General features: G+C 41.6%; 2 protein-coding genes across 3 annotated transcripts in view; one reads left to right on the top strand and one right to left on the bottom strand.

Annotated features, from left to right (window-relative positions):
* Positions 1-644: 644 nt before the first annotated feature.
* On the bottom strand, positions 645-13279 carry TFB2M (transcription factor B2, mitochondrial). The gene is made up of 8 exons (XM_074579946.1): positions 12824-13279; positions 11747-11835; positions 10681-10834; positions 10168-10316; positions 8531-8620; positions 5745-5807; positions 4306-4457; positions 645-2867 (listed from the first exon to the last, which is right to left on the bottom strand). Exons 1-8 carry the CDS (start codon positions 13155-13157, stop codon positions 2681-2683), a joined length of 1218 nt encoding a protein of 405 aa, XP_074436047.1. The 5' UTR covers positions 13158-13279; the 3' UTR covers positions 645-2680.
* Positions 13280-13988, top strand: part of CNST (consortin, connexin sorting protein) — a 53963-nt gene continuing 53254 nt past the window's right edge. The window contains exon 1 of one of the 2 annotated variants that reach the window (XM_074579943.1): positions 13280-13428. The gene's annotated coding sequence lies outside the window, so the exon portion shown is untranslated. Of the gene's footprint in view, positions 13434-13988 lie in introns of both variants that reach the window. The other variant, XM_074579944.1, reaches the window with a different exon arrangement.

Genomic DNA, 13988 nt, shown 5'->3' with positions numbered 1-13988 from the left:
TATATATAAAAAGTGTTGTAACAAAAAACTGTGTAAAACCCAACTGAATTCTGCTATATTTTCAAGTGATGGTGCTAATTTTAAAATACTTTTTATTGTTTACTGTATCTGGCACAGTAACTTGCAAATTAATGCACTTTCAGAAATGGGAAATTGTATCCCACCATGATAGAAAAGTAGTTCCTGTAAACCTTTTAGTCTCAAAGTTAGCATGAAGATCTTCTATTCCGAAAACATTTTAAATCTAACATTTTAAATTTTGAGTGAATTTGCAGTTTTATTTTCTCTTTGAATAGTATTTTGGAGGGCAATTAAAATGTAAATATTAACTTATATTTATATACTGTTCTCCTAGTTGCAAGTTTTGTCTTTGCATTTACATGAATCAAAAATAACTGAAGAGATGGTGGCTCAATTTTCCATCAACATATCAAGGCATATGGCAGAGGCAGATATGCAATGGAAAGGAACACAAGTAGTACAGCCTTGGTTAAAAAAATCGTAACAAAAATGCCTAAGAAGTCTTTATATACAATTTAAAATTTCAGTGAAAGTTTGCATTCAGCGTTATCCTACAGAAGCTGTAAACCTACAACAGTAGGAAGTACCAAGTGGACAAAGCATCAATGAATCCGTGGACCTACTTCAGTTTCACTCACCTTTATTCATACACGTGCACCAGTAATTTTCACTTTTTTCCATCTCTTCCATCAATACCAAACCGACTTTTATAATGACAGCCATTGTTTTTTTCATTTCACATTTGTGATCAGGCCTAAACATATTGGTTAGACTTAATGGCAGAGTTCTGGTTAGCCCTAAATCTCCTCATTTCGAGTCCTCAGTTATGCAATATTCCTTCCACTTACAAACTGCTGCTTTTATCTTGTGAGTCTCTGCATTGGCTCAGTAAATGCTGTTTTCCAAGAGCATCAAAAAAAAAAAAATCACAGCAAATAATTTTCTTTTTTACCATTTCATGTTTGAAATGTTACCAGCAACACAGTTAAAGAAGTTTATATAGCCAGTGGTGGTCTTACATTTTATGCATTGAATACTTCTCCTGGTATGTTGATAGAAGACATCTTGCTGCAACAAGAGCAAGGTATTTTGATTTGGGGAGGTGGGGGGGAGGAAAAAAAATCAAGCCAAGAGACACTGCATTGTTTTAAACCAGTAGATAAGACAGTTACCATCTATTGAGGCTGAAAATAGGTGGATTTGCTTCTGTTAATACAAGTTTGCCATTCGTGGTCAATTTATAATGTAAGTTATCTGAAATAGTAAGAGATGTAAACAGAAACAAAGCTTCAAATCTTCAAGACTTACACCAGAACAGCAGTAACACATTCTTGAGACAGATTGCAAATTAAACATCAGCCTTTCCAGTGGTTTCATAATAACAGCATTACAAAGGCTTATCAGCAGCTTAAAGAGAGCACCACAGCCCAGGCAGCAGAGTGAACTGAGGCTGCCTGAAGTCAATTTTCCTTCTGCAGCAGGAATAGCAGGAAGAAGACAGAGATGAACGCTTCTCACATCTATCACACTATGCTTAAGAACTACAATTCTGTGTTTGTGTTGTTTTGGTCTCTGCTGTTTTCCAAAGCCTGAAAATAGTTCAGCCTTTACCAAAAGGGCACTTCATTAACTCGTACTCTGCTAAAAAAGCATCTTTTTGGCCACAGCTCTTCCCAGAGTAGACAGTATAGAACACAGAGCCAGTACAGCCTGCCAGCACTATCAGACAAAACCAGAACAGTTATATGGTAGAACAGGAAGAGAAACTAGGAACAGGTTGCATTATCGAGGACTACGGCTCAAAAAATTTTAATAGCATATGGTTTTAAAGTAAGGTTTTATGTACATGTAAGACATATTAAACAAATACATATTGACAAAGGTTGCAGGTAAGATTTTTTTTCCCCCCCAAAAATGTTTATACAGCACTGAATGTTCTGGTGGTATTTTTTTTTTTTTTACTTAAAATAAGATAAAGCCTATATGCATATAGGTGTTATATATGCGTATTGTAAACCAGAACAGGCTGCCCAGTGTTCTTTTCAAAATTGCAAAAGAAAGAATTGTTACAACTTTTTACTCCAGAGATATAATCTTTAGTTAAAAAAAACCCAAACTCTCAGCTGATGTTTTATCACGCTGTCATTACCTTGTCTTCTGTTAGCCCACCACCATTGATTTATTGATATTATGTTTACTTTAGACAGCAAGATTCTTAGATCAGGAGACAATGTAACAGATTCAGAGGTTGTAAAGACCTGTGTGTTTTAGGAATCTGTGAAAGGGCATTCAAATCTCTGAGCACCAAAATACAAACCACAAATAATGATATTTGGTCTGATACTTTTTAAATGTTGTAAATATACAGCAGTTTAACAAAAAGTTCCATTTAAGTGGTACATCCAAAAGCAGCAGGTCACTAATATGCTCCTGGAAAAGATGCAAAGTTTGTCCATTCTAGATAGGATTGTGATCAACTAACTGTGAATCCGTTACTTTCATCCTGTGTAGAAGGGATCTTGTAACTTGCTAAATTTATTTTCCTGTTTGGACAGGAAATCATCTAGCTAACAATATCTCCGATTTTATTTAAATCATTTCTTATCAAAGTAATCTTCCAGAAGCAAAGGTGATCTTCCAAAAGACAGCAGCTTTAGATTTATAAGTTTATGTGCCTTATACTTTCCAAGACGTCATCATGGAACCAGGTTTCAGTAAACATACTAGAGTTTTGCAAAGCCTCAAAAAGACGCCTATAGTCTTCTGGGTATAAGTTACGTGCTTCAGCATTTCTTGGAATTTCTAGTTCTCTCAATAATTTGCCACCATTGTCCAAGCTCCACGAACTGAAACAAATGAACAAATAAAATTATAACGGAGCATTTCTTTCTGTGAAAAAATGAAGAGCAAGAAACAATATCTGGAAGTCCATTTCACTCTTTCTCAGCTTCTAGAAGTTAACATCTCCCTACCACACAAGTTATTTTCAATCCATACTGCAAACAGGAAGAAACCTCTGCCAATAAGAAATATAAATACCAAATAAAGCCCCCAGCAGACACAGACAATACCATAGCACATAAGCCTCCTCATTAGAGGGCGCCTGTCCTCCACCCCTCCTCTGCCCCAACTGCCTAAGTCAGTAACAGGCATTACAGCATAAAAAGGGGTTATTCTTCAATGCCTGGGAAATTAAAGCCAAGATCACCTTCAAGAAGGTGATGCAGTATAGCATGAGTTAGTGTTTCTTACACCTCCCAGGTATTTTCTTCTATATATAAACAGATGTATCTGCTGTCTCCCCATCTACATCATTGCAATGAAAACTAGATCTTTTATACATGTGCATATACATTAACTATTTCCCAGACAAGAAAATGGTGTATAAATACACAGAAGATGCACATTAGAAGCCTTCAAAGTTAGCTCTGCTTCCTGGCTGAAGGATCGAGTGGAGGTTAGGTATACCACTGAGCTTTAAGAAAGAAATCCATTAAGGCTCTTTGCACTTGTCTTTGCTAAATGAGTTACTGGAATTTACTAGCTTTTTTTCCCCATCCCCCCCACCCCCTGCTTTCAGGAAATTAACTTCCATAAACAGCTACCAGCAAATGAGAAATACATTAATTATTTTCATTAACAAGTTGAAGTCAATGCTTTCCAGACTGCAAACGCTTCCCGTTTATGGAAAACGGAAATCTACTGACCATAAAGCAAAATTAATAGCTCCAATGTAATACCAAAAAGAATAATTAAAGGGAGTTGCATAATTGGTAAATAAGTTGAAAGCCTAATTTTTTAATTAGATAACAGAAAGCCATTTGAGGACATCCCACTCCACCTTCAATAACCTTCAGCTGTTTTCATTAGCATTACTTTGATGTCTGTTATAAACTGAAACTCTTTTTCAGCTTTTAATTTCTATACCTGCAAAACTCTTGGTGACTTTATCATTATGTCTCTAAAGTGAGTGAAAACTTCTTGCAGATACATGACCTCACCACCCCTGGAGGTACAATTATTGCACATCTACATTCAAAATACTTGTCTATCTTCCTGTCAAACCTTAAGTTTTTATAATCTGTTAATACAGGCCAGGAACAGTCCCTAAAATATTGTATTGTGGTTTGCAAAAGTGAAATCTTCTATTCTACGTGCAGATAATTAATTAAAAAAAAAGCTGTATTTCAGCTGCAAATAAATACTGCTTTGAGAACATATTTTAATATTTTCCTATATATCTCTGAAGAAAAAACATAAAAACTGTAATTATTTCTTACTTACTTTAATCTATCAGTAAGTCTAGACTTGGGTTTAGCAAGACACTGTTTCACCATGAAAACAAAAGTAGCTGAATTTGTGGGCTTCAAGCCTCCTGTAAATAGATTTTGTTGAGGAGTTAGTCGTACCAAACATAAATGGTCGTTTGGCAGCCACTGCAAGAAAAACAAAACAAGTCACTGAAAAGTCTTTTTTTAAGACAGTGTCCATCTTTAGCTAAGCATAAGCATTTCATCTGTGCCACCAGTAACATTTCTTAAAGAGTTTTAGAAGTCTTAACAAGATGATTTCATTGGAAGCTTCAAAATCTTGTTCCAGAATGAAGATGCTTTACTTCCCCCGCCCCCCAAACAGTAAAGGAAATAGGAAACAAAACAGACATACTATCACTTCAGTTTTATTTTTTAAGACTGAACTTTCTTAGTTGAAATAGATGATACAGGCTTGATGTGAGTTTTCAAGAGATTATGTGGCCTATAATATTCCTATACTATACAAGGTATCACATCAGATCACTTCAACTACCTGCCTTTTGTATATAAAGATGGAATTATCTGAGTATAACACGAAGACAATATTGCAACTTGAGGATTTTATGAAATTGGGAGGCAGCAGAGTCTTTAACTGAAATAAATGTACTTCTGTATTGGCAGCAATGGGTATATCATCCAATAGATCTCACATTTGTACTTCACCCAGGGCTGTCACAATACATCTTACGTAATCCACCTGATATGCCTCTCTACATGGCTTTACAGCGACACGCCTAAGTGTGTAAGGCACACCCAGTCACTTATGTTCACTCATAATCACTTATATTGCACAGTAGCATTTCAAACAACACACAATATACTACCATAGCAGTTTTCGGGGGGGGGGTAAAATCAAATATTAAGTAAATATGCTTTTATATTACTGGTATTAGATAGAAATATTCTTATACAAAGGAACATCATCACTTCTCTAGAAGAGAAAGTGTAAAGAACTTCACACAGGATATTTTTCCATTTCTCACTTGCACTTTTCAGCAATTAACTAGCACACGGAATCTAAACTGGACATGTGAATAACCATTTTAATCAAAAACAGCAGTGCTGATTGTGCTATTAATTGTGGTAACAGTTGTTTTGTTCAAGCAGCTAGACGTGACCCTGTCAAGTAACTTCATTTGAAAAAGACTTCGCTTGTCCACATCCCTTTATGCTGTTTATTCACTATATTTTTCCCATCATAGATGATAAAGATACTAGTTTATTTCAATTTGTAAGCTAATAGCAATTCTTCACCCCACTTCTGATGCACCTACATGCTACCCCTAAGTTTTAATTAGAAGAACACTTCTTAAAAAAATACATGTGTAAATGCTGTTATAAAGTTATTTTAACCTTCAATTAGAAGTGGTTTAGCTGCATCTCCAAAAGAAGTGCACACAACAATCTTACCGTGCTTTTTGGTACCGCCAGTCCCCCATTTTTCAAATTAGTTACAAATGATGACCAAGGTTCCTATTGGAGGGAGAAAATATATTACAGAATTAAAGTGCTTTGTTTAGAATAGCATAGAATAGACCATTTCAGGTGGAAGGGACCTACAATGATCATCTAGTCCAACTTCTGACCAATTCAGGGCTGACCAAGTTAATGTTATTAAGGGCATTGTTCAAATGCCTCTTAAACACTGACAGGTTTGGGGCATCAACCAACTCTCCAGGGATCTTGTTCCAGTGTTTGACCACTCTCTCAGTAAAGAAATGCTTCCTAATGTCCAGTCTAAAACCCCCCCGGTGCAGCTTTGAACCATTTCCACGCATCCTATCACTGGACACCAGGGAGAAGAGATCAGCACCTCCCTCTCCGATTCCCCTCCTCAGGAAGCTGTAGAGAGCAATGAGGTTGCCTCTCAATCTCCTTTTCTCCAAACTAGACAAGCCCAAAGTCCTTAGCCGCTCCTCATAGGACATTCCTTCCAGCCCTTTCACCAGCTTTGTTGTCCTCCTCTGGATGCATTCGAGGACCTTAACAACCTTCTTAAACTCTGGGCCCAGAACTGCACACAATACTCAAGGTGAGGCCACATCAACGCTGAAAACAGCGGGATAATCACCCCTCCTGAACAGCTGGTTATACTGTGTTTGATGTACCCCAGGTTGGGGTTTGCCCTCTTGGCTGCCAGGGCCCACTGCTGACTCATATTGAGCCTGCTGTCAACCTGCACCCCCAGATCCCTTTCTGCAGGGCTGCTCTCCAGCCACTCCTCTACCAATTTGTACTCGTGCCCCGCATTACTCTGTCCTAGGTGCAGCATCCAGCATTTCAACTTGTTTAATTTCATCCCATTAATCATTGCCCAATTGTCCAACCTGTCTAGGTCCCTCTGCAAGGCTATGTCTAGGTCCCTCTGCAAGGCTATGTCTAGGTCCCTCTGCAAGGCTATGTCTAGGTCCCTCTGCAAGGCTAGGTGCAGCATCCAGCATTTCAACTTGTTTCATTTCAATCCTATTAATAATTGCCCAATGCTCCAATCTATCTAGATCCCTCTGCAAGGCATCTTGTCCCTCAAACAAGTCAACAGCACCTCCCAGTTTGGTATCATCAGCAAACTTGCTAAGGGAGCATTCCACTTCTGCATCCAGATCATTGATACAGATACATTGATATTGAACAGAACTGGCCCTAGAATTGAACCCTGAGGAACACTACTGGTGACCGGTTGCTAGGCAGATGTAGCCCCATTCACTACAACCCTTTGAGCTCTGCCCTTCAGCCCGTTCTTCACCCGGTGCACCATGAAGCTGCTCATCCCACAGTTGGACAACTTGTCCAGAAGGATGCTGTGAGGGACAGTTTCAAAAGCCTTACTAAAATCCAGAAAAATTACATACACTGCCTTCTCTTCATCCACTAGGCGGGTGGCCCTATCATAGGACATCAAATCAGTTAAACATGACTTTCGCTTTGTGATCCCATGTTGACCATGCCTGATGACTGCGTTATTCTTCAAATGCCTTTCAGTAGTACCCAGTATAATCTTCTCCATAATTTTTCCAGGAACTGAGGTTAGATGAACAGGTCTGTAGTTTTCTGGGTCTTCCCTCACACCCTTTTTGTAGATTGGAATAACACTGGCTCGCTTCCAGCCAGCAGGGACCTCCCCAGATTCTCAAGACCTTTGGTAGACTATCGACAGGTGTCCTGCCATAATATCCACTACCTCCTTCATTACTCTGGAATGAATCCATCATGCTCCATGGACTTGTGAGCATTCAGCTGATACATCTGGTCCCTTACAATTTCAGTATCCACAAATGAAAAGTCGCTGTTCCCACAGTAGTGGTCCTCTGACTTGGGGGACCAGGCAGCCCAAGGTCCATCAGTATTATTAAAGACTGAGGCAAAAAACACACTGAATGCCTCCACTCTTTCTTCATCACTATTAGTAAGTTGACCATCTTCAACAACTATCATCTTATTCTTCAACTCCTTAATATTTACCCTAATATATACCTTGTGGTATAAGGTATTTAGAAGACAATAGATAGTGAAACTTTAAATTTTAGATTAGCAAAATATTTAAACTTTGAAGGTAGGTTCCTAGAAAGACACAGCACAAAGAAAGATAAATCTAAAAAGCATAAAGTACGTGAAAACTGACGGCCATGTGCTTATGTGGAGCTGGGGGAACAACATAAAACTTTTTAAAACTAAACCATTGCATGTTTGACAAGGTAAGATAGTTTTTGACTAACAGGAGAAGTAGACCTGCTTGCAACATAAAGACCCCAAGACCCCAAAAATTTTTCCACAAACACAGCTCAGGAAGTCGAAAGCATACACGATGGCCAAATGCAGAGGACATACAGAGCAGGCTATGACAGATTGGAATAGCAGTCTTCTAGTCTCACACAACCTCTAGCAAGATGGAGAAGACTTATCTGTTGTGCAAACATCTCTTTCTTATCTACTAGCCTCTGAGAATAAATGTTTTTGAGTACAGTGTCTTGTAATAAAAATACTGACATCATAGTTAATAATGATGCTGCTTAATTGAAAGTGTTTTACACAACACATGACTGTTTCAGGTTTTTACATCCAAAAGTTCTCAATAGTTCTCCAACTAATTTAAACGCCAAATTAGCTTCCAATTAGTTTACGACAGTAAAACACTATAAATCCTGTTCTAAAAACATGGCCATAGCATTAGACTATGTCAGCTAGTACAAAAAACTTACCATGTGCAGTAGCTGAATTTCACATCCTACTTGCCAAAGTACAGTAAGTGCTTGGTAAGCCCTCGTTTCCCCAGGCTTTGCTGTTAATACCTAAAAAAATAGCAAAGAAAGAGCATTTTTGTTGCAAAAACTAAGACTGCTTCTTTATCTAAGCAAAATCCTTATATATATATAACAAGTGGTAAGAAATTCATAGTTAAGTCTAAAATTCCAAGGTAAAGTTAAATTAGACCTCAAATACATACTTTGTGCTATTTTAGTATATCTTGTCAGAACACATGATTAGAAGACATTATGGCAGTCTAAGTATTTCTTCACAGCAGTTATTTGAATAACTGAACTGTGTAGGAATTTCCGGCATATACTTTCTGGTCCCTTTTAAGGCAGAGAAGTTTCACACAGAAGAGAAACAGGGATCATATTTTGTATAAAAAGCAGAGTTATCAGCTCACACTGATAATATTCCCAGTAAGACATACAAGCAGAGTAAGCCAAACATCAGGTGACCTCACTGAACATTAAACTGCTTGCACGGTCATCATCCTGATCAATATTACAGCTCTTAGGGCAACAAAAAAACAGAGAAACTCTTGTGGTTATTCTCAAACAGGGCAAAGAAAGAAGTAAATTGTAGCAGGAAGATTTAATTTCCCATAATAGATTTAGAGAGCCTCATCATATGACAGACAAAAAAAAAAGGAGGTTCCAGTTGCTTTTATTTAGGTACACAACTCTCATTTAACAGGGTTCACAATAAAACCAGAAAACTTAATAAAAAACACAGTGACTGAATTAAATTAACAGGCTGCCCCCAACTTCCTCAAAAATCTGGCCATTAAAAACATACCATTTAAGTGGATATTTCAGTGGTGTCCAACCTGTCATTTTGCAAAAGAATATACTTAAGACTTCTAAGACTTCTAATTTTTTTCAGTAAGGTGTTAGACACAACACAGGCTGTGTAAGCACAACTGGAAGTCTTTGCTTACTTCAGGTAATTAAAGGTTTGTGGCTCTGTATGAACCTCATAGTTTCACAGAAAGAAAAGGTACTCCTGAACCATTAAGTACAGTTCTAGAGGTTTGGGACGGCATAAATTAGGAACTCGAAACCCAGAAAGCTGCTCTGCACCTTAGTGTACAGACTCTTAATAAAAGGTGTGTAAATCATTCATATTTTGACTCAGTTTTTTTCAGTACTGCATACAAGAGTGGCTCAAGAGGACAAGTGCATCTCACTTAGCACGGTACTTAGTAACTCTGAATCCTCTTCACGAGGCATTTTGAATTCAGTCTTCATTGACTATTACCTGCAACTAGTAAACAATTTTGTTGCAAAAGCACATTACAGAATTTAAGCACCTCACAAGTTAAAATGGAAAACAGCCAGTCTGCTGCTGCATATCCTTCTCAAGGACCACCCTCCACATTTGTAATATTTGTGGCTATGCGACAACAGAATGTTTCTTGACAGTGCTATTACTGCATAAAGAGAACAAGCAGGAAACAGACAAGACTTAAAATTTCTGGCAGAAAAAGAAATTCACTAGCAAAAACATTAACTGTACAATATAAATGCTTTTGTGTTCTGTGAAGCACTACTTATAGTTTACTACCTGTAAAATCTCTTACACATACCTTGTACTCTTTTTCACTTATAAAGATGTTGAGTTCTACTCTTCCATATCTGTATATGGAACTGCATTCATACAGAGCAAAAAGAAGCCTCCAAAGTGTGTTTCTTTCCTTTTTTTGTGGTAAGATTCCAAAAATTTTCACAGGTACATCTGTTTCAATAGTGTGTAAAAGCATCTTTAAAATTTTGCAATATGTACATTAATGCTAACGTCTAAACTACAAACAATTAAGAAAGTCTGTCAACTTATGTTGTTCAAGAATGAACGTAATACAAGCTTTAGTCAAAGCTAAGCATTAGACTAATCCTTTCATAGAAACAAGCAAATAGCTGAGACTACATATTGCCGCAAGGGTTTTTTGAAGCTATCAAGAACCTAAATAAAGCTGAAATATAGGAAATAATGTCCATGAGTCCAGTATATATATTAATAGCAAGCAAATCCCAAAGATTTTTCCAAACTGCCTATACACCCTCCAAACGTAATTGTAACATGTGTGATCATATACATATACCTGCCCTCCAAGGAACTGCTGCTACACCCATGGTTTCAAAAAGTTTGTCAGAATACATAGCAGGTGGTTTCAGCGTTCCAGTCACCAAAGGATCCAGTCTGAAGAAGTCACCGTAAATTACCTTTAATTGTCCATCCAGGCTATTCTCTAGGGACTGAATAAAATTAATTTCAGTTTCAGAAGTCTGGATGCAGTAACCTGTCTTGCAAAACACCCAACCCAAACAAAAAAAAATATGTTCAAGCGCTACCTAAAATTGTTACCCAGTCAACAAGAGTCAAATCTCAGATCTGCTTCTTACAGCTGATAAAAAGAATTTTTCCCTTCATTGTGCAGGGCATTTTGACATTTCTGTGCTGCTCAAGTGGAGCTTTAAAACACGTTCTTTTAATGTTTTGCAAAAAAAGCTACACTCAACTAAGAAAACCACTGCAATTAGTGATTTACAATTGGAATTCATCATATGTGCAGAGAGAATGCCATTTATACACATTTTAGGTCAGGTGAGGATCTTTAGTTCCAAACCTGTACTTTACAGCACTGTAACACAATCCTTCTTAGTGTAACTTCTGCAGCTCTGTGTCTGACCATCTTTGAATCCACATGAAGCCAAGGTGAACAGGAGAGGACAACGCATGTAAGTGTCTTAATATTAGCAGTCACTTGCAGGACAATAGGTTAAATAATACCATGAGATAATCAGAATAACCAAGACTACTTTTACAGATCTCTGAAAGCTACACACAGATGTGTTGCTTAAATATACAGAACTACAATGACTCTGAGTAGTATTAGCCTCAAATTTATGCATGGAAATATTCATAGGAAGACTATGAGCTATTCCTGCATACACAAAATGTCAAATCAATTGATTACAAAATAGTCTGTTGCTGAACATGCAATGTAAAACTAAACAATACTTACTATTATTAAGTATTATTTCACCTGTTACAAGTAACAATCACTGGCTAATTCCTTTTTGATCCAACAGTTATTACACAATCATGAGTTAATTCCTTATTTTTCCTTTAATTTTTAGAAATGTGCTACCAAATCAAAAGTATACCTGTAAGTTTGGAAGAAAAGCTGAGTTACTTTCTAGAGCTACCACTCTAACACCTGCATTGAGCAGAGTTCGGGTCAAGATTCCAGGACCTGGAGGAGGAAAATAAATTATTTTTTTTTTAAAGTGCATTTTTTCTAAGTGATTTCTTTTAATGATTTTCCCAACACAAAATTCGGGACATACCACCTTCAACAGGAGCTAACTTATGTTTGTTTAAACACACTTCAAAACAAGAGTTAGAAAAATGATTTACAGACAGCCTGTCTGAGATTGCACAGTGAATAACACTAGACACAGCATTACAATTAGATACTGAGGAACGGTAGATATAATGTTTCAAATATTTCTACTACTTTTTCTTCTGCCAACAGAAATATACTTCAAAACCTTACCCATATTATCTCTACAGGTAAAACACCCTCTGTAGAAATGTAAAAAAACCCATTAAGTAACTGCAGAGAGCTATGTAAAGGCCTTCAGTCTTAGGCATGCTTTTATTGACAGAGATAAAGTTTGCCTACAAAACCAAAAATATTGCCTGGACAGAAACTTTTCTCTCTTCTTACTCTATAGCAAAGTTTTAACACCAGTGAAGACACAAGTCTCCAGACTTGAGCATTCCTCCCAAAGCTCTGTATGAATGGGCCGAGCCCCCTGCCGCCCGCCCCCGGCATACCGCAATGCCGCGACACCCGGACGGCCCTACCGGTCGCCAGCGCCAGCCCCGAGAGGACACCGCACGGATCACAGATCACAGATCCCGCCCCAGCGGGCCCGGGCAGCGCCGTCAAGCAACAGAGCCGCCACCCCCGCCCGAAACCCCGGGAGAGGCAGGAGGGACCCGTCTCCTTCCCTCGGCACCAACACCTCTCCGCGGCCCCGGGAGAGTAAGGCCGGGGGCCCGTTATCGCCGGTGGCGAGGGCGGCAGCTCACACTGACCCCGCAAGGTCACCGGAGCACGCCGAGCAGCGCCGCGTCCCGGCGGCCCCAGGGACGGCGAAGCCCCCGGAGGGACCCACCGCCGGAGGGCAGCGGGAAGGTGGTCGGAGGACGGGAGAAGCCCCGGGGCGGCTTACCGGGCGCGCACTCGAGCAGGACGGGCTGGGGGCCGGGGCGGGTTCCGTCCTGCAGGCAGCGCTGCACGGTACGGGCCAGCTGCGGGCAGACGATGAAGCGGCGGAGCGGCACGCCAGTCCGCTGCACCCGCTGCGCTTGCTGCACCAGTCGTTCCGTCTCAGCCGCCTCCGGCACCCACAGGCCCGGGCTCGGCCACTGCCCGGCCGCCCGCCTCGCCGTCACCCAGCAGGGCGGCAGCCCGCATAGCAGCGGCCGCAGCCCCGCAGCCAGGGCCGCCGCCAGGAAGCGGCGGCAGCAATCCGCAGCGCCTGGCGGGGCCCAGCCCGCAAGCATCACTACTACGCCGCCGCCGCCGCCACCGGCCCCACGCTAGCGAGCACCGGGCGCGCGATCGCCGCGGCAACCGGAAGCGTCACTTCCGCCTCTCCCCGGCCTCTCTAGCGCGCTTCCGCTCTATCGTCGGAGGTCTCTCGTCCCGCCGTCCTCTCTATGGTGCCAGTCCTCTACCACTGGGAGCCTGCGGCAGCGCGGCGGGACCCTTCCCCTCACCTCCACGCCATGCCGGCTGGCGGGGCCCGGCCGCCCGAGCCGCAGCGGAGCTGAGGTGAAGTAAGCCGAGCTGGCAGGGGCTCATCCGCAGGAGGAAGAGGGGGGATGTTTCCCCCGGTGCCGCGCACCTCCGCCGCCTTCCGCTCGCCCCGGCCTCAACGGAGGGGCTGCGGGGGAGGGTGAGGGCCGCCGGGCGGGCGGCGGGAAGGTGCAAGGCGAGGCGGCGGAGACGGCACCTTCCCGCCGCCCGCTCGCCGGCGGCGGCGCTTCGCTGTGAGGCGGGCGGGTTGGCGAGCGCGCGCGGGCGGCGGTTGAACGGCCGCGGCGGCGAGGGGAGGCCGGTACCGGGCGGGCTGAGCTCGCTGCCCGCCTCAGCCGGGGACGGCAGGTGCCGGGGCTGGCAGGTGCCGGGGCTCTGCGGCTCCTTCATCCGGAGCGGTGCCCCTGGAGCAAACCGAGGAGGGGGAAGGGGATGAGCCCGTGTGGTGGCGGTGTGCGGTTCGGGAGCGGCGGGGACAGGGTGTTGAGGGGAGCAGGCGGGGGGGGGTTCGGGCGGCGAGAAAGGCGCTGGTGGGCGCCGGTGGAGCGATGTCTGCTCAGTGTTGGTGGAAGTCC

This window comes from Larus michahellis, chromosome 3 (genome assembly GCF_964199755.1).
Source record: "Larus michahellis chromosome 3, bLarMic1.1, whole genome shotgun sequence".
NCBI classification, from domain to species: domain Eukaryota; kingdom Metazoa; phylum Chordata; class Aves; order Charadriiformes; family Laridae; genus Larus; species Larus michahellis.
This window is presented reverse-complemented; position numbering and strand designations above follow the sequence as displayed.